Raw genomic sequence first — 24,435 nt, forward strand, 5'->3', positions numbered from 1 at the left:
TATCATTGAGAAGATGTGAGGGGTTTCTCTCTCTTTTTGCTACTTGGTTTATCAACAATAAACAGAGAATACGACTCTTGGCTATGCAGTGACCACCTGGAACTTTATACATAATATTACTTATTCTGTTTTTGCTTTTGTTTTTGTTTCTGTAAATTAATCCTTGCTATAACTGTTTAACAATTTTCAACTAAATTTAAAATGAAACCTCCCTAGTTAAAAACGGATATGTAATACATACTCAAAAAATACATTTTTGTATATCAAATGGTGAAAATAATAAGGAAATGCTTAGACATCTACACGCTGCTGAACCTCTCGGAACTAGTCTGTGCGGTTTCTACTCGGACCTGTTTCTCTAAACTCACCTCCACTTCCTGTTTTTGCTCGGGATCGGCAACGTGGGTCCAGCGTAGCTCGTCGGTGTGTTGTACCAGCATCAGTGTTATGTTCATTTTCTACAATGCAGGTTTCCAGCGTGAACGATGTGAAAATTTATAATCTGAGCTACGGGAAATCTCTTCCAGAGGTGAGAAACACAGTTCCTGCTCCCGATGCTCCCCATGTCATACCTCTAGTTACTGTTTCCCTTCAGCTTAACAGGCTAAACCCAGCTAGCCGCGAGAAGAGTGTTCTTAATAGTATGTATGAATGAAATGTCACTGCTGAATTCATACTCATTAACACGACAAATTAATTGTTATCCATATAAATAAACGGGAAAAAAAATGTCATTGCTTGGAAGAAGTGTAAAGATTCAGGAGGGCATTCTTGTGCCTGAAGTAGATGAGTCCTACACAGAAAATGTAATGATAGTTTGTCTGTATTTACGGCAGAGGTATTTGTTATAATTTGGGTGTTAACAACGGACTAAAGGTCTGAGCCTTCAGACACTTTCAGACAATCATAAACGTTTCGACGAAGCATTTTCAGGCAGGTTAGTGCAGTGCACAGGGCTTCACAGGCGGAGAAAAAATGTAGGAAAACTGATAAATGTAAATTAAAAAGGCGAAACATCAATTTGAATAAAATGTTCAATGAAGGGAAGGAGCCTGTTGAGGTGGTTTAGGCATCTGATGAGGATACCTTCTGAACACACCGGGTAACATCCAGCTTCCTTATCGCCTCTGTCTTGTTCATACAGTGGCTGTCCGACCGGAAGAAAAGACAGCTGCAAAAGAAAGATGTTGGTGAGTTGACAGCTACGATTACAGCATCACACACACTTATAAATTTTCTCCAAAATGTTTGTCATTTCTCACACTGTTCTGTTCTTTTCTCAGAAATTCAGCGCAGGATTGAGCTCATCCAGGACTTTGAGATGCCCACAGTGTGCACCTCCATCAAAGTGTCCCGGGATGGTCAGTTCATCCTGGCAGCAGGTAAGGCAAACTAAAGCTGCATTTCCATCTCAAGCGCTTTTATTCCCAGAATGCTTCAGCCTGATGGTAGTCTGTTAAACAATTATTAGGCAAATTGATTGGCTTAATATTAAAAAAAAAAAAAAGTTGTCTTTACTCAGCATCATCCGATTGGTTGATGGGTTGATTGTAGGTGATATTCAGCTTTTTTTTCTGATTATTCCTATAGTTATTTAAAAAATGCCAGTTTCAAATAAAATTAGTTTTAAAATCTGATTTGGCTCTGGTGCAGCCGCTTCTGTCTGTTTGTAGTTCAAAGCAGTGTCCTGATTTCAGAACTATGTAATTGGTCGCACGTCACAGGTGAAAGCCCAGATGAGCTAGTGGAGACTGTGGTTCAGAGTTTAGGTAGCAGATATCACTGATGTTGCTGTAAAAACACCACAATTTCCTCTGCTCAAGTTGCAACACTACGATAGTGCTCTGCTTCTCCAGTGACAAGCAGTTTCCCCATCACACTAAAATGCCTAAATAATGCACTTTGTTGCTGTAGCAGAAACACCCATCCTGCAGAAGCTGAACAAGAAGCCCAAACCATCAAATAAGGAAAACGTGACCAAGCTGATGCTTATAGTAAAAGAGTACGGTTATGCTAGTGGCTACGGGCCCCATTATACCTGCCATCTGGTGCCTGGTGAACAGCACCATACGTTGACGTAGTTGATGTCAAATTGGTGTCACATCTGCTGTTGCAAGCCGCCGTTTCTGATGGTTGTGCGCTTCTTTATTTTTGTAACTTGGCATGTTGGGCCGCTGCCACCACAGCAGGGTTGAAACATGAGTGTATAATCATGCCGGTTTTTACAGCCATTTTAATGATATATCCATACAGAAGCTCACACATTATACAGAGGGATATGTTGCAACAGTTTGAGAAGATGAGACTTGGCGGAAAAAAACTCAGCAATCTATTTGCCTCGGGTTTCGGTGACTTCTCCTCCTATGCCAGTGCTGATGTGGAGGTTTTGTCTGAATGGCAACTGCAGGGAATACTGCAGTGGGAACCTAAGCTAAATGGATGTGGCAGCAGCTATAATGGGGCCCTAAGTTAGCAGGCAAACTGAGCCAGAAGTTACTAGAAAATCATAACAGTTAATACTTGGAACATGTTTTGTGGTCAATAAAAGTGCTAGAACAGTTTAAGAAAGCAAAGAATAACAGATGTAAACAGTTTTGTCTCTCAGTAAACTAAGGGGCATGATGCTCTGATGCTGTCACTAATATTGCAAATGTTTGTTTTATTTCAAGAAGGAGCAGAGTACATGGATCCATCATGTAAAAGTGGTAGATTTTTCTATAATCCCTGGCAGGTTGGCGGCTTCTTAAAGAAAGAGAAATAAAAGAAAACATACAAAAGCACAGAAAATCTCTTGAAATGTCACATCTAGTTTCTAAAAATATGCCTGTTTACCATGAGGCTAAAACAAAGCCCAGCCCTAGACAGTTTGAAATTTGAGAGGTTAAAGTGATACACCTATACTTTTTGGTATCCTCTGAACTGATGTCACGGCCAGTGGTGTCACGGAATGATTACGTCGCGGGTCTGGATCATTCATACTTTACAGTGGAAACAGAAATGCTAAACGGGGGCAATTTTTGAAAGGCATCTTTTGGGGCAGAACATGCACAGAGGCGTGAGCCACCCTGAAGCGACTTGTAGTGGAGGTAAATAAGAGCATGAGGTTCCTGGTGTCTGGGGAAAGTTAATAAAGTGGAACTGTTGCTTTAGTGTTACCTTAAAAATGAGAGTCTGTGGCAGTCCAGGGTTGCTCAGGGGATCATACATATTTTTTTTTTTCCCTAGGTACTTACAAACCAAGGGTTCGCTGTTATGACACCTACCAGCTGTCCCTGAAGTTTGAGCGCTGTCTGGATTCAGATGGTAAGTTTTTAGACTCCAGCTTGTTGCTCAGCTCCGTTTACTGGACAGTGACCAATTTGATGATTTTCTTTTCTCCCCCTGGAAGTTGTGGCCTTTGACATCCTGTCTGAGGACTACTCTAAGGTGGGACTTTTTTTTTTTTAGGCATCCTAATAACACCCTTAAATGTTTGGTCTTTTTTCAGAATTTTTAAATTCACTGTGTTTTTCTGTCTCTTGCAGCTGGTGTTTCTGCACTGTGACCGCTACGTAGAGTTTCACTCGCAACATGGACACTACTATAAGACTCGTATTCCCAAATTTGGACGGGACTTTTCCTACCACTATCCCTCCTGTGATCTCTACTTTGTGGGGGCGAGGTGAGAGTACAATCACTTTTAGAGCCCTCTGTGCATGTTTTAGGAGTTAGCAAAGTGAAAGAATCCCACGAGTTTGTTTGGGCAGGAAGGTAGAGCGGTCTAAAACTCCCACACAGGGATGGAGATCTGCATGTTACTTGATATTTGTTGTGGGAAACAAAAATGTGACTGTAACGTGCCGAGATGTTGTGTTTGTCATCCCTGTTACTGGGGGGGGGTGATAAAAGTAGTGAATGGTTAAAAAAAAAAATGTATATCAAAATACAAGTCTGGCAGTTTCAGAGTACTTTTATCTTTTTGTGTGGCTGGCTTATTCTGCAAAGTTTTTTAATATTTTAAAACTTGCAGTATAGTGTGTCAGCAGCATGGTGACAGCAGCGAGGAAGAACTCCTTTTAACCCTTTAATACTGAACCTGTTGCCGGTGACAGAACGTACTTCAAAAGTGCCGCTGTTCTCTGACTTCTGGCAACAATGACCGTAATAACCCTACATTGGCTGTGAAGTGCAATTTCTAAGCTTTCTGAAACCGTCACATAATTACGGTAACTCAAAGTTCCTTTGACCAGCCGCCTCAGCAGTAGTAATAATTAAAATAATACTGCTTTAGTAAGCAGTATTATTTTAAAGAGTTATGTGCAATTCATTAATACTCAGTTTTTGTTTTCATTTTCAGCTCAGAGGTTTTCAGACTGAACCTGGAGCAGGGACGTTTCCTTAACTCACTTCAGACTGATGCTGTGTAAGTGTTTGTGTGTCGATGCTAATCCGGTGTGATCTGATATTAACTCCTCAGCTGATGCTTCTTTTTTGTTGACTCCTCGACCAGGGAGAATAACGTGTGCGATATCAACCCCATCCACCATTTGTTTGCAACAGGATCCGCTGAGGTAAGTGCCATCACAGGCACTGTGTGAAAGGAGGCTCGAGTTATTATCAGACGCAAGTGAAACACTGGCTGTGTCTGAGCGGTTTTCTCCATTTAGTGCTAATATAAGGCTAGGTGCTTGGACTTTATTACATTATTTCTCTTTTCAAGTAGTCACTAGTTTCAAAAATAGGATCTTTTATTTGTACAGTACAGAAAATTAGCTCCACATTGAGTTTTTTCTTTTTTCTCCCCCTTTATCCATCTCTTCTCACCTCTGCTTGATATTGTTTGGTAAAAAAGAATCACATACCAGCTGGGCTGACAAAAAATAAGTGTTAAGTTCAAATCGCTGCCTCTCAAATAAAGCTGCCCACATGAGAACTTGCCTGCTACTGCTTTCTAATCATTTTCAAATCTGCCCCAGTTAATTAGAAAAACTCAGAATTTGCACTTGTGTGAATCGCTGACATTTCTCCCGCTTGCTCACCAGGGACGGGTTGAGTGCTGGGACCCCCGAGTCCGGAATCGCGTGGGCAAGCTGGACTGCGCCCTGAGCAGCCTCACCGAAGGAACGGAGTAAGGGGCAAACTGTCACACTCAAAAAGATTTCAGCTGATCTCAGCCCGACGACGCATATGCAGCCACATGGCACTTTTCTCCACGGCCTGCATGAAAAACAAGCTGCAAGCTGTGTGTCATTATGGCACAAAACACAAATATCCAGCTTATTATCCTGTTACCGAGGAGCTGCAGTCCCCACCCCCACAAAAAAAACTTTTAAGTACTGTTCTGTTAACCTGGTAACTTTCTGATTGATTGTCAACAGAATTCAAGCTTTGCCGTCCATCAGTGCGCTGAAGTTTAACGGCTCCCTCACCATGGCGGTCGGCACCAGCACCGGGCAGGTGAATCAAAACATTTATGTTCCCCCAGCGTTCGTTTTCCACTGCTTCATCTGTGCTATTCCTAATTTCAAAACAGCATTTTCACATTATTGTCTGTCAGCAGTTGAACAGCGGTCAGGCCTTGCATCGCTGTAGCTTCATTCTTCTCCTTTTCCTTTGTGTGTTTGTTTTTGTGAGCTGTCAGCTGCCCACAGCCTGCAAAGTTCCTGTGATTAATCAGCTCACAATTAGGTGGCTGATGTCATGCAGTTTCCTAACTAAAGTTCAGTCTTCACTAAAAGGTCAAGGGCTGAGCTTTTGGTTAACCATGTAGATGTTTCCTCATGCCTTTAATTGGATTTCTCCTTGTTTTGGTCTTTGCATTTGGCAGCCCTCTCCTTCCAGGCTTCTGACAGTTTTCTCTACCTCTCTGTTCTCCTTCAGGTGCTGCTGTATGACCTGCGCTCCAGTCAGCCGCTTCTGGTTAAAGATCACTTCTACAACCTGCCAATCAACTCCCTCAACTTCCACAATCAGCTCGACTTGGTTTTGTCTTCTGACTCCAAGATCATAAAAATCTGGAACAAAGACACTGTAAGTAACAGCCAGCGCAGGACCCGAGTTATCCGACCTGTGCGTCATTGTGTTTTCACTGTCTGAATTACAAGAATTTCTTGCTTTAGCGGACCATCAGGATTTGTCTAGAAACTCTTGCTCACTCTCATCTCTCATTCTTCTTCCATCTTTTCCACAGGGAAAGTTGTTCTCCTCCATAGAGCCTCAGACCAACATCAACAGTGTTTGTGTCTACCCCAATTCAGGTGAGAATAAGTCATAGAAGCTGGGAAGAAAGTTTAAACAGAGCAGCGGCTGCAGTTGTGAGCTGTGCCGATGGCGGTTCAATTCAGGATGCTTTATTGAGGATCAGGATTGCCAATGAAGGATGAATGATTTAGAGTGATATAATTATTAATTATATACAGTGACTGCTTTCTTGTAGCAGCATACCTACTGCTGGCCTCGTCATCTCCTCTGTCTCTGTGCCTTCTTTGTCTCTGATAAAATTTAAAAGTGTTTTTCTGGATTGATCAAACCTTCTGTGACTGAGTCAAAGTTACTTTCGTCGTTATCCACATGCATGAGCTGTTGATTTTTAACCAGCAGCTATATACAGATTAACCTCATCAACCCAGCTGTATTTACTTTAATTTGTACTTATGCTCCCTAACTACACTCCTTGCATTCTTAATATTAATGTCACATAACTGAAGAGTTATTTCTCTGACAAAATAACTTATCAGAGGTAACTTGAAGGCATCAGTTTAGGAAAAGTTGTGCAGCAATGTTCACAGTACATTTCTGATTGACTGTATTCAGGAATATGGTTACAGCTTTAAGGTGTAGTGCATTTTAAATAATAATTTTCATGCAGCTGCTCTCCACCACAGGGTGGCACCATCTTACAGTAGAGCTGTCACACTGTAATTGTGTGTCAGTGTATTTGAATGGAAACGGGGAACAAAAGCCTAAAATTTTTGAGGTTTCTTCTCTAAAGCTGTGAGAAAAGCAGCACCAATTCACAGATTCTTCTGGTTTTGCGCCTTTTGGCTGCCTGAAAGCTTTTTAACTCATTATTAGAGCAGAAATCAATTTTGGCTTTAGGATATGCAAATTCAGATCTTAGACACTGTTTCATATACTGTTCTCGCTTTTAAAGTGCAGAAGGAACTTGAGATATAAATTACTAGACAAGATTTTAATTGGTGCTGTGCCCTCTGATTCATGAACAGGTATGCTCTTCACTGCCAATGAAGATCCCAAAATGAACACATTCTACATCCCAGTGAGTACAGAAGCATTTATATTCTTGTACACAGATCGCATTTATATTTGCGGTGCCCAGAAGAATAATTCATGTTACAGATGTGCACACAGCTTAACAGTGCTGGGGCATATTTAGCAGCTGGCCAAAGAGCATGAATGTGCCATTTGTTTTCTGTCATTAAATCAGTCGTTCTCAAACTGAGGGGTGCGGAGTCTCTGGAGCTTGAAAAGACTTCTTTTTTGTTTCTTGAAGACGTTTCACCTTTCGGATGAGAGAAGCGAAGCGTGCCAGAAAAAGCTCAAGAACCGCTGTTTTAATCAGACTCTTCATGAACCCTCTGGTTAATGAGTAATTACCTCCACCATTGAGGTTATGGTTTTGGTAGCATTTGCGTGTCTGTAAACACGATAACTCAAAGTTTTGAATGAATTCTGATAAAACTTTGTAGGGGCGCAGAGTGGAGTCGTGTTAATGAGCCATTAAAATTTGGCTTACGTCTCCAAGGTCGACTTAATGATTTATTGGTTGAAAATTCACAAGAAGCCTCATAACTTAAAAACTATAGTTCTTACAAGTGTGGCATGTATTATCGACCTAAAGAAAGTAATGTATACAGATTTAAAATAGCATGCCACTTTTGACCTCTGACCTCTCCTTCAAGGTCAGTAGATTGATCTGAAGGTCAAAGTGATAATAATGCTATACAGAGCTATTAAGAACTATGTTTCTTACTGCCATTGTTTGTCTTGACATCTGACCTCTTCTTCAAGGTCAAATAAGGTCAATCTTTCATAAATGTTTTTTTTAATATTATATAATAAGCTCAAGTTATTGGTACCCGGTAATGTTTGTGTAATCAAAGTAAACATCTGCCACTTATCTGAATTTTACTGCACTGCAAACTTCGTAAAGTACATTTAAAAAGAACAAAGAAAGCAAATTGAATATATACACAATACAATACAATACTGCTCCCTTAAAAGTAAATACTGCCCAGAGGGTGAGCTGCCTTGCAGAGGTTTGCACTCTGAGTACTTCTTGTTCTTGCTGTCAACAGTCTGTTCCATGATACAATCTTACCTCATGTGATATTGTGGAGAGTGCGTGCATGCATGCGTGTGTGTGTGTGTGTGTGTGGGTTGGTGTGTGTGTATAGTCAACTAGGGTTTGCTTAGTGTAAATGTGTAATTTCCAGCCCTGATTCCCATGCATGTGTTAAACTTGGGTCCTTTTGTCCCACACGAGAGAGCGAAAAGGTGAAACTGTCACTGTTTTCAATTTAAAAGCCAAAAACTGGACCTGATTTAAAATTAGCCCGTTCAAGATCATCTTCTTAGGCATGTCCAAACTCCAGGACAGCTGCTATTTTTAGATCACTCCTCAGAAGTCCTGTTCAGACCTCTTCGCTCAGCGATTTCACTGTGGATTCCAAGCTTGTGCAGGGTAAAAACATCAACTTGTTTCTAACTGGCCCAAAGTTCAAGAATCATCCCTGATAATGAGAGCCGTGTCTCTGTTCACAGCAGTGCAGTTTTTGTCCACAGATTCCAAGCCTACAGTAAAGGGACTTTTCCTGTAATGAGATGAGGTGTCAGATGGAGGACATTCATAGGAAATGATCTGAGTTTTTTTTGCCCACACCAACACAGTCCTTGCTCACCACCTAACAGATTTGCCTTCCTAAGGCCGTCGTCCACTTCCTGAAAATGAGCAGGTGGTGCAAGATCTGTGTAAATGCAGAGTTGGAGCCTCAAGTGGAGAAAAAAAAATGGATTTGAGATACTTTTGTCTGCAGCAACAAAGCACTTGGAGTCATTCTAAGTTGGCAGGAACTGTTAGAACCCAAAACCATATCACAAATTAATGTTAACTGATATACAACACGTGAAATTGTACCGATAATAAACCAAACGTTTGGACCCCCATGTGGATGCACAGTGGCTTCGGGTTTGGGGCTTTTTGAAGCGGACACAAAGAAATATTTAATATAATGTCTCAGTGTGTCATCTTTCAGTTAATTAAGAAAAGAATTGTCAGATTAATAAAAATAATGCTGCTGGTAATAGAAGTGGCAGTAAGCTCTGTTTGCTGCCCTGTTTGGATAAGTGAACTGAACAGTTTTCTTTGAAAGGTTCATCCTATTCTATCATTATTATCATGTTGTAAAAGCTTTTAAAATTATTTATTTATTTTTTTTCCAGTAATTTTAGAATAACAATAGACCACCGTTGTTGCGACTTAACGGCACGAGCTTTGATGAAACTTTGGAGCTTCAGTGTGGCTCTGAGGTGAAGCCAGGTTGTTACTGATGTGGAACAGGACGTTTTGTCCCAATACTTTTTTTTTTTAATGAAGCTGAACATCTATTCAGGCCTTTTCATCCAAGCTGACAATTTGTTTCTGCCACATTTCCTCAACCAAAAAACTGCTCTGAACTCTCTTCTCCTCATGTGACCCCCCCCAATGATCTCTCTGTGAACTTTGTTTGTTCAGGAGTGATGAAACTAAGAGCTGGGCGCTGGACTTGGACCTCAGTGATGTCAGAAGAAAAGAATTTAACCCATATCATCTCTGTCGGTACCAAAAGAGCGAGACGTTTAGAATGTGATAGAAATATTTAAACTTTGACAACCAGGTTACTACAAAGTGAAGAAGAATGAGAGCATTTGTTTACCAGCAATGGCCAGAGCACGACAATTTCTTAAATGGGGTGACTCTTTCTCATGTCCACCTGTTTCTCTTTGTCTTCAGTTTACTGAAGGAAGCCATGATTTAAACAGAAGAGGAAACTTTTTTTTTTCTTCTGAATTTGCTTTTCTGCAGACCTTTCCACAAAACTGGTAGATCTGTCTCCTAAAGTGGGCTCTAACTTACCTCTCTCTGCTGTGAAAAACTTTCCATCTGAGGTAATCTTTCTGCATTCAGATGTAAAATGTAAAGATGAGGGGAAAAATCTAATAATAGTTTGTGCGGTACAAATACTTTCTGCTTTGTGCAGTGCTATTAATAACACTCTGACCTATCCGAATTGCAGTATGTCACAGACTACTGATGGCCCCAACCCTGAGTTTGGGAAGTTCTAAGAGATTCTGTTGTTGTTTTGTTTTTTAGGTTAGTGACTAAACTTGTTATTTCTTTAGGTAGTCTTCAGGAACAGTTCTCCAGGCTTCTTGAAGGACATTCAAAGCTCTCCTTTGGATGTTGGCTGCCTTTTGTTCTGCTCTCTGTCAAGATGATCCCACACTGCTTCAATAATGTTGAGGTCTGAGCTCTGGGGAGGCCAATCCATGACTGATAGTGTTCCATTGTGTGTTTTTCTATCTAGGGATGCTTTTGCTGCATTGACAGTGTGTTTGAGGTCATTGTGATGCTGAGAAATGAAGCTGTTGCCAATCAGATGCTTTCCAGATGGTATTGCATGGTGGCTCAAAATCTGATGGTACTTTTCTGCATTCATATTTCCAACAATTTTGACAAGATCCCCAACAATACTGGCTGAAATGCAGCCCCAAACCATGACAGAGCCTCCATCGTGTTAAGCAGGTGGCTGTAGACACTCACTGTTGCACCTCTCGCCTGATCTACATATTGACAACAATTTGAACTAAAAATTTAAAATTTTGATTCATCACTTAAGACCTGCTGCCAATGATTTTCAGCCCACTTCATGTATAATTTGGCATACCTCAGGTTTTCTCTTCCCTTCTTCTCTTAAGAAGCCACCCTCCACTGAGACCATTTCTGAGGAGGCTTCAGTGAACAGTAGATAGATCAACTGAAGGGCCAAATTCATCTCTCCTGTTTCAGGATTTTTTTTTTAATTTCTTAAGGAGATGTTTTCAGATGCTGCTCCTCTGCTGTAGGTAGTTTTTTGGGTCTGCCATTTCTTCTTTTGGCCTCCACTTGTCCGGTTTCTTCAGATTCTCTAAGGGCACACTGCACACCATAGTAAGATATATCAAGGTTTTGGCTGATACCTGTCTGGGAATTTTTTACCTGTCTTTTTTTGTAGATTCAGCTAAAGAAATAGAAACAAAGGATGTGTTTTTGCAACATGCTGCTAAGCAACAGAATGCCTGAAGATACAATTTAAAATTGGTTCTTTGCTAAGTTGTCTGTTGTGTGTAGACACAACACTGATTCATTCCTTGATTTAGGTGGCTTTTTATACTTGAATGATTCATGCATCTGTGTTAAGTAACAAGCAACAAAATGTTCTCTGAAAATGATAAGGTATGAGGACTGGGCTAAAAATGACTGAGTAAGCAAGACAATGTTAAAAGATTACAAGAAAATCTGTCTCCTTGGAAGCAAAATATAAAGAAACGAGAAGGGCAGCGTGCATACTCGCCCACCCCAAACTGTCTACGTGCAGATACTGCGCTGCAATAGATGCCACCCAATGTTGATAAATTACTAGATAACAAAGACTAGAAATTTTATTTTACTGGCTTTAAAACAAATTAGGATTATATTGCCATGATTTTATATTTTTATTAAGAAAAGTTGATCCAGATGAACAGATAATGTTATATATAATCTGGATATATTTTGTTTATGTGCCTTAATATCATCCTCTAAAAATACTAAATCTAAGAAAAGAAAAACACAGATTTACTGAGATATGAATTGTATATGTGTATTTTTGTGTAGGGTTTGTTAGCTCACTTTGCATTATTGTGAGCATTTTAATTTAAAATAGAAAAAGATAATGAATGAAAACAGTAACTGTTTATACCTGAGTACCAAATTGCATGACAATATATGAAAAATTCACTGAGATATGAATTTAAAAATTTTGGCAATGATGAGAGAGGGATAGATGGATGGTTCTTAGGCCCTTCAGAAAAAGATTTGTCAATTTTGGTTCCAAACATACACATTTGTGGGCTCTCACAATGGTATAGAATCCTTTTAAAAGTTCCTGGAGCCTAGGTCAATTGTTCCTTGTACCACCCTCAACAGCTCCAGAAATTTTCATTGAAATCCATTCATAATTTTCCAGACAAAAAAAAAAAAAAGAAAAGGTGACTGAAAACACCTATTGGTGGGCAAGGTAATCAGGGGTGGCTCAAAACCTTTGCACAGTACTGTATGTTAGAGTCTGAGAGATGTAAGTATCCACATCAGACGGTGAATGTGATGCTCTGGGCAGATGTGTGCACCTGCTAATTTTTATCATTGTGTGGGCTTGTCTGCAAAAGTCCTTCATTACAGTACATCCACTATGCATGTGCCCTTAAGACAAACTTCAAGCACAAAAAAAGTATAACGGGAATGAACACTCGTCCATGGGCTCTGCAGCTGTCCCTGTAATCCCCGCCTTATAGTTCAAAAACTGGAACCTGGGAAGTGTTTTGCATTTATGCCTAAAAATAACTATAAGGATTGATCAGATCTTAAAAGAAGCTTCCACTTATGCCCAACTCATACTGAGCTCATGCATGAGCTTTAATTTCCCAGTTGTCTACATCTGTGAAAGCTATAAATAAGGCCAAGTGAGTTCTGGAGTGGTCAAGACTTTTTGCTAGATTAGATCCTGGCTGGAGTTTTTACACTGATTTTAATCTAAGTTTTTATAATATCTACAACAAAACGTCTGTTTTCTCAACTCTGGTGTCACACTTTCCGTTTTATGTTACGGTTTATGACCTGGATCATAACAAAACAGATCTGCAAGTTGCTGTCACTACTGCTAATTTACCCTATTTTGGATACCAGTAGGTTATAGAAAAGATCCCCAATATAAGAATGGGTGGGGGACATAAAAATCTACCCTGATGGGGGTCACAAGCTAGTTCTGGTCTCAACCACAGATAAATAGGAAGGGCAACCAAAGTAAAAACTGTGCCAACTCAGCATGCCGCTTCATACACTGTGGTAACCCCATGGTAAATAAGGGAGCTGCTGCAAGTACCTATTTCATACTTTTTAAAACATTTAATGGCAAGTTTCAAGCACATAGACATGACAAACATTAGGATAGTGGAAGGATGGAATGAAGAGTTTTTGTTTTAATTGTGAATATATTAAAAGTATGTTTGTAAAAGTTCACACTCGACCTTTTGCTACTTTTGCTACTCTGTATTTCCTGTGTCACCGGTGTTGCATTGCATGTCAGTACAGTTCTCTGAAAAACAAGAAAGGACATTTATTTTCAGCTGTAACAGAAACACGACCTGAGCGAGTTGGGTTATTTTTTCTTTCAACAAATACACAACAGGTTTCATACTTACCCAACAATCTAAATCTGAACCAAGCGGGCGTGTGTGTTTGTGTTTGTGTTTAGGCTCTGGGTCCAGCACCTCAGTGGTGCTCCTTCCTAGACAACCTAACAGAGGAGCTGGAGGAGAGCCCAGAGAGCACAGTGTATGATGACTACAAGTTTGTCACCCGGAAGGACCTGGAAAATCTGGGTGAGACCTCATTACCTTAGTTCTGCCTCAGAAACCACAGAGCATGTGGAGTAAATCAGCCCAGATTTGAGCAGCTTGTTCAGCACAAAGAAAAAATTCCTCAAAGCAAGCGTGCAGTTTATGCTTTCTCTTTTTTTTTGTTTGTTAGAAAGCAAAAATAATTCAGGAGATCTTTACACAGAGAGTGACTTTAATCCCAGCTATGAAAGTTATAACCAAAACTATGAATCAGTGTGAGCCACTCCGCCGCCTGGGGAGTTAGTTTGAGTGGCTAGACTGTCTAAGTAGAGGCCGCGGGAATGATTGAAATGTTTTAGGTAAGAGAAGTAGGGTGGAGGGGTGGGAGAGGGGGAGCATGAAGGGGTCGAGGGAGTGGACATTGGACGGGTTGAATGAACACTGGAATGCAGACTCAGCAGGAAAGAGATCAAATGACAAGAAGTAGGTGATTGGCTGATGTGGAATAAAGGAGCAGGCAGGGGGACAGCAGTGTTGGTATACAGGAGCCATGTAATGTGGCCCTATTATGTAAGAGAGCCTGCAAATATAGAGTACAGTGCACCGATGGAAGTTTCTGAAAAGAGCAAGTTAGTCCTCGTTCAGCGTGTAAGAGCGTGTGAATTTGAGGACACGCTCTTACATGCTTCCTGTGCAGTATGGGAGAGTATTTGTGCAACTTTTAAGGGGAAGTTAAGCATGGGAAAAAGTATGAAACCAAAATGTGTAGAAACTCAGTATATTTGTTTTTCTGAAGTAATGTCTGCATTATTTGCAAAGATATGCAAATAAAAAGAAAGCTTTAAAAATACTTAAGTTTAAAAAAAAAAAAAAAAGTGTATTCCATCCTCTGGGTACAAAAATATTCATGTGTCTGTAACTATTAATACATTTATTTATTTATTGCCAGGTTTGTCCCACCTGATCGGATCATCTCTCCTGAGAGCATACATGCATGGTTTCTTCATGGATATAAGGCTTTATCACAAGGTATCATCCTGTTTTTTCTACCTCTCAGATATTTGTCAGGGCTTGTTAAATTCATGCGACACACTAAACCTAACCTGTAAATATTTACTTGGTTTGGCCTCAGGTGAAAAGCATGGTCAATCCTTTTGCTTACGAGGAGTATCGCAAGGATAAGATCCGCCAGAAGATTGAGGAGGCCCGAACCCAGAGAGTTCAGGTTAAGGTGAGAGCTTTTTTTAAAAGTCGTTACCGATTCACTTGTATTGTAGAAGCATGCAGTGGTCAGGTTGTTTGATTTCTCACGCTAAGTACTGAAACAGGTCATATTCAGAAGTTGGATCAACCTAATATTTTTTTTTAACATTAAAAATATATTGTGGAATCCTCCATCAGAGTCAGTGGTGCTGAAGGAGCCCAGACGCTCAGTAAAGTGAGCGCTTGCAGGATCCACATTCAGAGATTTTTGGTTACTTCTGATGAATTCCCTAGAAATGTTCCCCCGATTATACAACTTTGACTAAAATGACAGTGGGAATTTCACGATCCAGTGAGTCAGCAGGGAGAGGATTCAGCCTTAAGAATAAAATAAAATCAACCATGAAAATTAAGGTGTCTGAGAAACAGACTTCTCTCTGGTGCATTTTATTAGGGTCAAGCAAACACCCAGATTTAAGTCCATTTAGCAGTGCTTCAGTGCCTCTGCTGTAACTGCAGGAAAAAAAATAATTCATCTGCAGCATCAACATGAAACATGACCGCAGACGGTGTTTATCTTTTCTCTCCACGCCCTCATCCAACACCTTTCTGTGTATTACTCACTATGATCATGTTATTTTTCAAAGGGTAACACTATTACATATTAAATAAGATCCATTATCATTCAAAAACAAAAATCCTGATGTTGAGATGAATCAGTCCCTTTAACAACATTCCACAGAGTTACATCCACCCATTAAACTGGATTGCACTGGTTTTGCTGTGAGGTAAGCAGACGTTCAAAGATTTACTCACATCCTGTCACGCTGATTTCAAAACTAGAAAAGCTAAAAGCTGGTAGGCTGATTCACACTTCAAGCTGATTGGATCATATTCCCTCTGTCCCGTGTGTGATGTGTACATTTTGTTCTTACTGAGACAGAAGCTGCCAATGGTGAACAAGGAGTTGGCTCTTAAACTGATGGAGGAGGGTGATGATGAGGCGGTGGCGGCTTCCAGGAAAAAGAAGGGCAAAGTAAGAAAACAAGATTACAACATTTGTGTGTTCGGAATTAATAATGTTCTGTTCTCTTTGGCACTTTCTTCGAACACGTGACGTCATTGTTTCTTCTCGTTCACTTTTTTTCAAATCACAGGCTCTCCCCAGCATCCTGGAAGATGATCGTTTCAAGGTGATGTTTGAAAACCCAGAATACCAGGTGGATGAGCAGAGTGAAGAGTTCCGCCTGCTCAACCCCATCGTCTCCAAAGTCAGCCAGAAAAGGAAAAAGAAGCTCCGACTGCTGGCTCAGCAGGCTGCCGTGTCCGAACAGGTAGCGCTGCTTTGTTTTACTGCCCTGAACTTGGATTTCGTGTGTGGTATTTTTGGTATCAATGCACTGCAAATTTTTTTGACTGATTCCAGTTTCCATTTTTTAAATCTGTCCTCCTGGTTGTTTGTGTTCGCAATAAAACGTCATCCATTTAACAACTATTACAGTTTCTCTAAAACAGCTCCAGGTTACAGGCAGTTACTGCTGTTACAGCGAGTAAAACAAGTATTGAACACGTCACAAATTTTCTAAGTAAAGGTGCTGTTAATATGAAATTTGCACCAGATGTCTAACAACCCTTCCAGTCCACACATGCAAAGAAATCAAACTATAGATGTCCATAAATTAAGTCATGTGTAATAATGAGAAATGGCACAGGGAAAAAGTATTGAACACATGAAGAAAGGGAGTGCAAAAAAGCATGACACCAGCTGACATCTATCAGTAATTAGAAAGCAAGCCTGCCACTTCAGTCCCAACTAATGGCCTATAAAAAGGTGTCGCACAAGAAACATCTCATAATGGGTAAAACCACTGAGCTCTCGCAAGACCTTTGCAACCTTATTGTTGCAAAACATACTGATGGCAGAAGAATTACAGAAGAATTTCTAAACTACTGAAGGTTCCAGTGAGCACTGTTGGGGCCATAATCTGGAGGTGGAAAGAACATAATTACACCACAAACCGGCCATGACCGGGTGCTCCCTGCAAGATTTCAGACAGAGGAGGGAAAAGAATTAAGAGTTGTCTAAGAGCCAAGGACCACTTGCAGAGAACTACAGAAAGACCTGGAATCAGCAGGTACAATTGTTTAAAAGAAAACAATAAGTAACGCACTCAACCGCCATGGCCTGTATGCATACTCAGCACACAAGACACCATTGCCAAAGAAAAAGCTGAACGTTTAGACAAGCCTGTGAAATACTGGGAGAATATAGTCTGGTCAGATGAGACCAAAATTGAACTCTTTGGATGCCCTAAATCACACCATGTTTGAAGGTCAAAAGGCCCTGCATATCACCCCAAAAACACCACACCAACAGTGAAGTTTGGTGGTGTGGATTCTACCAGGATGATGATGAAACTGGGGTGGACATTTCAGCAAAACAATGATCCCAAACACACAGCCAAGGAAACTCTCATTTGGTTTCAGAGAAAGAAAATACAGCTGCTAGAATGCCCCAGACGATCACCTGACCTAAAGCCAATTGAAAAATTCTCAGTACACATAATTTATGGACATTTCCTTGCATGTGTGGATTGGATGGGTTGTTACCGACATCTGGTGCGAATTTCATATCAATAGCACCTTTATAAATCTATTGTGATACCTCCAAAACCCTGGGCCTTTACTGTTAGCTTCCTCCATGGTATGTTGGCTCTGCTGGTGATCACACCCGGCAATGTAAACAACACAACATTGAGCTGAATACCTCAATCAGCTTTTAGAGTGGGGATAGGACTGATATAAAGTCCAGGTAGAGAGGTGCTACCAGGAAAACCTCATTTGTTGCAGTCTGCACCTCAGAAATGTGGCTAAATCTCCTGCAGAGGTGCTTGATAGCAGCTATCACAGGCTGATGAGATGGGTATAGAATCAGATGCAGCCAAGGCTAATTTGGCTGGTACACAATGATAGACGTTCAGCTGAAAACCAGCAGACTTTCAATCACCAGCAGACTGGTACACATGTAGTGTTCACATCTTTTAGAAAGCAAGCATGTGCTAAAACTTTTGCACAAAAGGAAAAAAGAATAAGTGGTTTGTGCCAAAGGGAAGATGTGTGACTACACCGTGGCTTTTCAGATTAATTTCTTTTATTGGAACCAGTGGAATATCAATCCCTCCAGACATGGTCTCATATTGTTTATAGGCCTCACTAACCCAGCTGTGTATGCGCATGCTGTGTTTTCTTGATACATTGGAAGTTAAGGGCTCAGAAAGCAGATCACGCTACGTCTCTTTGCAGGTGCCTGAAGACAACGATGAGGAGCCAGAGGGGCGAGCCAGCTCCGAGGAGGAGAGCTCCGACGATGACAAGAGCTGGGTGGAGGAGGTCAGGGAGCAGCGGAAGTTGCTTCGGCAGGAAGACAGAGACCGCCGGCGGCAGGAGAGGAAGGACGCAGACCGCAACACTGTCCTTGTGGAACGGGAGCGGAACGGAGGAGAAGAAACCTCAAACGGGGCTGAGAGCAAGAAGACGAGTCAGCCACAGTTTTATCAGATCAAAGCTGGAGAGGAGTTCAGAAGCTTTAATGACATGGCCCGCAAGCAGAAACTACAGAAGTACGTCTTTGGAAATGTTGGATAACTTATTGTTTGAGACACTCTTTGAAACCAAAACTGCTTCAGGGTTTGCAGCTGTTAAAGGCAGCGACTCACACCCACCTGTGAAGTATTAAGAGTCAAAACAGTGACAAACACAGTATATCAGTCTCCTAACACTTTCTGACAGCACTCTGTGTGTACTGTTGGTATATTGTGCTTGAGGATCATGCGTTCCTTCTTCTAGGACTTCTCTGGAGGACCGGCTGAAGTTAGAGGAGCACTCCGAAATCAGCAACATGGCTGACAATGCAGTGGGCAGCAAACAGCTGACCTTCACTCTCAAAAAGGTACGCCACTTATGTGAGGCAGAGCATCAAATGAGTGTCTTGACCGCTGATTCTATTTGTATCTCCCAGTGAGCACTGAAATTAAAGTGATTTAAATAATTCTTCAGAATAACAGTTTTCACCTCTCGTCCTGTTGCTCTGTGCTAATTTTCTTTGCATAGACAATCACCCAAACAGGCACAGATGTCAAATTGATCTGTCTGAATGACATTGTGACTGTCTTAAATCCTCTCTGGGTGAGACAAAGCAAACTAAAATGCTCTACAAAAGAATTCACATAAGTTGTTATGCAGAGAGGGTTTGTATCTCATTGGTTCTTCTCCTTAAATAAGTCATTAAATACGTCATCAGTCAGCAGGTAGTGGAATCACAACACCTGCATTTATTAACATATGTAATCCTGTCATCATCTGCAGTCAGAGCAACAGAAGAAGCAGCAGCAAGCTGAGCGGGAGCACCACGAAGAGAGGAAGAAGCTGAGGCGCTCAGCTGGACACTTGAGCAGCGGCCGCGGGAGAGGCTGGGGCGGCAGAGGACGAGGCCGCCACTGACTGATGCCTAACCAGCAGAAACCTTGCCCTGAAGTCAGAGTTGTATAGTTTGTCCCATTAAATCAGCTCTGGCAGTCGTCTTCAAGTGTAGAAGTATTGTACTGACTTTAAGCTTTTAATCAGTGCTGGGAAGGCTGGAGACGTGCTGCAGAGACTGGTACTGCTGAACAGACGAGCCTGTCCCTCTCCTGGGTGGTCTGGGTCATGTGTTTACCTGCTCTCTGCTAATTCAGAGCATATTAAGAAAGAAGAGATTACCCATGTCGCTGTCTGTATGAATATAATGCCGGGCCATTATCCATAAGTACTCTGACTGCATATATTTTATGAGGAGGAGTTAAACACAAAGAGCTGAGAGGACTTGACATGAGCTGCTTTCTGTGGCGTCTAGTTTCTTAAAGTGGCTCCTCTGTGGAGCCTATTTCAACTAATGAGGGGAGGACTGGAACGTGTGGAATAAAAGTTTCATTTTTTTATTGATGCTGTTTAATATTAATGCATAAACATTGTTAAACCAACACTGGATTAACAACATTTGTACTTAATTATATTATATTTGGTACATTTGCCTGTCTGCATTGTTTTTATTGTTGAAAATCAAAATATAAAATCATCTGCTGGAATACTCTGGAAAAATGGAGCATCCTTCCTTTGCAGCAGATTACTCCCTGCTTGCGTCAGAAATAGAAAAGGAGGAGAATAATGTGAATGAGGAGACTTTTTTTCCCCCCTCTTACCCCAAAACAACTGCAGTTCTTGGAAATGGGATTTTCCTGTGAGTTGTTCCCATCCCCCAGCCTGCTGATGGTGTGAACCCCCTCTGTTCCAGTAATGGCTCTTTTCAAATGTGAAGAAGGGCTGTTTTCTGCACCCAGCATGCTAACCCCAACCATTTGATGTTGCCACGCCTCTCCACCACAATCCATCAGGTTTGTGACAGTTTGGAGAGTACCTCATGCAAGAGAAATCCAGCAAATTAGCATTTCATATACATAGTTGCCCCTGAAAATTTGCTTCAGAAGCCTGGCGTACTGTACTCGGTGTGTAGAGCAACCCTTAAAGGAGTAGTTATCAGGGTTTTTATTGTTAACTGAAAGTGATTTAACTTGGAAAAATAGACTTGAGAGGAAAAAAGCGTATTGTGTACTAACATGACTAAAATTTGTCACACTTTTTTTTCCAGTTTCAGCTCATCAAATAAGACAAAATAATGTGAATAAATACAAAATGAACTTTTTAAATGATTTCAGCTATTTAAAGGAAAAGGTCATGTATGCTGAATGTCAGTACTGCTGAATAACCCAAGTGCACTTGAGCTTCAGGGCTCAAAACTTTGGGGGATCATCAAGATGTTTTCTGGTAAATGTGAGTCGAGCCTTTGTGTTCTTTTCGGTCAGCAGTGGTTTTCTCCTTGGAACTCCATGGTTGACATTTTGCCATTTGTCTCTTTCTTGTTGAATCATGAGTTCTGACTCAAGTGAGGCCTGCAGTTCTTTAGATGTTATTCTGGGTTCTCTTGTGACCTTCTGGATGAGTCGTTGATGTGCATGATGTGTTGCTTTTTGAGATCTTTCAGCCTGCTTAACTCTGTCAGGTTTAGGTTTAGCTTTAGGTGGCTGAGACCTCTGTGGATCAGATTTGTTACTGTGTAGAACGTTTCAAAGCTTGGTCAACATCCGGTGATCAGTTTCATGTGGTCTGAGCTTTTCATGAGCAGTTTTTCTGCTACAGACAGATGCAGTATCCTGGTGGGGGGGAGACCACTGCTGTTGGGGAGTGCAATGAGCTTGTTTCCTTGCTCTACAGTAATGTTTAGGCAGCTGGTATATTCAACGTAACATCCACATTAATGTCTGGACCTGAGGTTTTTCAGCAGGAACAAAACTGGCAGTTTACTAGCTTTTTTTTTTCTCCATAAAAGAATTGTTTTTGTTATACAGTTTTTTTTTTTTTTATAGTTCAGTCAAACTACACGTGAATTGTTAATTTGACCAGAGTTGTTTTTAAGGGGATTTTGATGCCTCTCTAGGGAGCTGGTTTTCTGTCCCCTGTACATATGAAAAATGATATCAGTGTTTTCACATCTAACTCCGAGCAATACCTCCTCAAGATATCAAATTATGAATGTCCCCTTTACTTGAAATGAGGACGCGCTCCTTTAATCCTGTCACTTTGTAAACAAATCTAGGTTTAACACACTTATAAACCTTTCCAGGATCAACAGAAGGCTTTGGGCTTGTGTAAGTGAATGAGAAAGGCTTGGTGACGAAGCTTCAGTCCAATTTACTCCTTTGTTTGGGGGCATGAGTGACATTTCTTTTTGGACACATAAACATAAATAAATTTTTTTTAAAATGTCATGTGGTGTAGTACCAACCAGATTGTCCTCCTTTTCTTTCACCATGACGACTGGCAAGTAGGCTGCAGGAACTGGGTCAACCAGAGCCAGTACAAAGAAGGAAACAAACTGTATGTAAGATGAACTGTCATGCAGGTCTGCACTGTGCTGTGTGGTTTGAATTTTGGGTTATATAAGTTATTTTTACCTCTGCTAGTTATGTGAGTGGTTATGGTCACATTTAAAAATGTGTGTGTGTGTGCTGTGAAAGGAATTTTAGAACGGACTCCTGGTTTTCCCATGTAATGATCAGCGATCTGATCAATGAGTTTTTAGTTTGATTGTAGAATGGCAGCCTCTTGTTTGTTTCAGACTAAATTTTTAGACCGCCACCTTTCTGATCAACACTTGTGGCTCCATTGTGGTAATTCCAGGGTCAATTCCTGAAAACTGTGAGGCAGTTTGTTGATTACTGTAGACTGTCCACTGTAGACACAGTTTTGTTGCCAAGCTCAGTGGTACTTTTTCCCCCTCAAAGTTGATGTGACATTTTTTAATGATCCCACCATCCCTTTTGAATCTGCAGCCTATCTCTTTTACTTTTATAAAGGACCCAGAGCTGTCTATGATAAAGTGTTACATTCCCTTAAAAGAATGTAAGATGTATATAAAGCCTTCATGTTTTCCAAGGTGCTTCCAGGTCCTGGTTTCTGGGTTCCCTCTGTTCCTTCTTACTGACATGACTGAGGAGTCAAATCTCAAAACTCGGGTCTGAGTCCTGCGTCCAGTGGGTGCCTTCCAGGGCCTATATAGGTTGGCTGAAACTGCACTCCAGGGTTGAACAGAATGTACAGCAGGTTAAGGACAAAGATGGAAATGTACTAGCGAGTGAAGAGATTGTTGAGAAGATGGAAGGAGTACTATAAGGAACTTGTGAATGAAGAAAATGAGAGAAAGAGGAGGACCCATGGAGGAAAGTTAGTGAATCGGGAAGTGCAGAGGATTAGTAAGGAGGATGTGAGAGCAGCTATGACGAGTGGAAAGGTGGTTGGTCCAGATGACACACCTGTGGAGGTATGGAAATGTCTAGGAGAAAGAGCAGTGGACTTATTGACCAGATTAAGACAATCTTGGCAAGTGAGAGGATGTGTGAGGAATGCATCCTCTCATTCTATGATATACTGTTTCCGGAGAGACATACATGCATAAAACCTGCAATTTAGTAGTTTTGTTTGTAGATTGCCCGCTTCCTCATTGGGCCTTCTTGACTCACTAATTTGCATTGCTCTTGGTAAATTGCGTTGGTCATTATGGAAATGAGCTGGCTGTCCTGTGGTCATGAATTTGCACTTTCCGCACTTTTTTGTGAGTCCAGCATCAGAGAAATTTGGCCCTCAGTAGTAGTGTCTACAGTTGGGTATGAACTCCACTTTTAGATCCTCCTGCCAGTTATCTTCACCAAACCTTCACAGCACCAAATGTGGCCCTGAAACTGCAGCTCTTACAAGGTCATTGGACATTTGAACATTAATTAGATGTACTGTAGTGTGACTTTTTAAACATTCATTACATGCCAACTTGGTGTGATTCTGCAGGCCTCAGTAGGTGGTTTATTATATATGCAACATTTTGCACTTTCATCCTAAGTTTCATAGAATAAATAGTAGAACTGTGACGCCTGAAGTGTAAAGCTCAAAGCCTTCTCTTCAGTCTGGGCCTTTTTTCTGCAAAAGGATCAAAGGAGTGAAATGTGCTGATGCAGCAGGCTGTTCGCTGAGCTTCAGGGCAACCCAGTAAAAAAAATTGTGACAATACCTTCACTCTTTTTTTTTTTTTCTTTTTTTTGGAGGGCCTCAGTCTTCACACCGCCAAGCGAACAAACTCTCAGCAACTCAACCCTGAAAGCAGAAAAAAATGATGAGTCAGCAGAGAGCCACCTCAAATAACCCTCTGACAAGTAGACAAGTACAGCATAAGCTCAAAGGCGAACAGTGTTAGAATAATCTTTTGATATTACACAGCTTGAAATGATAAGAAATGTCCTTTGGACACTACTGTTTTTAATCTGAAAATTAAGAACAGCTCTGATTTCACCAAATTGTTTTCATTCCAGGGTCAAATAATGATATATCAAAACTACCAGTGAGTCTAAGTTAGGCACAAGTATCCTCTGGCTGCTGTGCATGATGTAGTGGGTTGGTGCAAGGTTGTGTTTTACCTCAAACCATGATCTTCTTCGTTGTGAGTAAAAGTTCAATTCAGTTTTATTTATATAGCGCCAAATCACAACAAACAGTCGCCTCAAGGCGCTTTGTATTGTGGGTAAAGACCCTACAATAATACAGAGAAAACCCAACAGTCAAAACAACCCCCTATGAGCAGCATTTGGCGACAGTGGGAAGGAAAAACTCCCTTTTAACAGGAAGAAACCTCCAGCAGAACCAGGCTCAGGGAGGGGCAGCCATCTGCTGTGACCAGTTGGGCTGAGGGGAGAGAGACAGGACAAAAGACACACTGTGGAAGAGAGCCAGAGATTAATAACAATTAATGATTAAATACAGAGTGAAGTATAAACAAAGTAAATAAGGTGAATGAAAAGAAACTGTGCATTATGGGAGCCCCCCCAGCAGCCTAGTCCTATAGCAGCATAACTAAGGGGTTGTTCAGGATCATCTGATCCAGCCCTAACTATAGGCTTGATCATAAGTTTTAAGCCTAATTTTAAAAATAGAGAGGGTGTCTGTCTCCCGAATCCAAACTGGGAGCTGGTTCCACTGAAG

The 24,435-nt window shown here is 41.0% G+C and overlaps 1 protein-coding gene across 1 annotated transcript; it reads left to right on the forward strand.

The window, feature by feature from the left end:
• The first annotated feature begins 372 nt into the window (after nucleotides 1-372).
• nol10 (nucleolar protein 10) lies at nucleotides 373-21,635 on the forward strand. The gene is made up of 21 exons (XM_030719605.1): nucleotides 373-529; nucleotides 1,145-1,190; nucleotides 1,284-1,382; nucleotides 3,226-3,303; nucleotides 3,389-3,426; nucleotides 3,525-3,661; nucleotides 4,337-4,402; nucleotides 4,490-4,550; nucleotides 5,022-5,107; nucleotides 5,358-5,436; nucleotides 5,860-6,009; nucleotides 6,170-6,236; nucleotides 7,206-7,258; nucleotides 13,530-13,656; nucleotides 14,564-14,643; nucleotides 14,747-14,845; nucleotides 15,761-15,853; nucleotides 15,975-16,151; nucleotides 18,121-18,437; nucleotides 18,664-18,766; nucleotides 19,183-21,635. The coding sequence occupies exons 1-21, from the start codon at nucleotides 464-466 to the stop codon at nucleotides 19,315-19,317; spliced, it is 2,157 nt and encodes a 718-aa protein (XP_030575465.1). The 5' UTR covers nucleotides 373-463; the 3' UTR covers nucleotides 19,318-21,635.
• Nucleotides 21,636-24,435: the final 2,800 nt, after the last annotated feature.

Source organism: Archocentrus centrarchus, chromosome 22 (assembly GCF_007364275.1).
Source record: "Archocentrus centrarchus isolate MPI-CPG fArcCen1 chromosome 22, fArcCen1, whole genome shotgun sequence".
NCBI classification, from domain to species: Eukaryota; Metazoa; Chordata; class Actinopteri; order Cichliformes; family Cichlidae; genus Archocentrus; species Archocentrus centrarchus.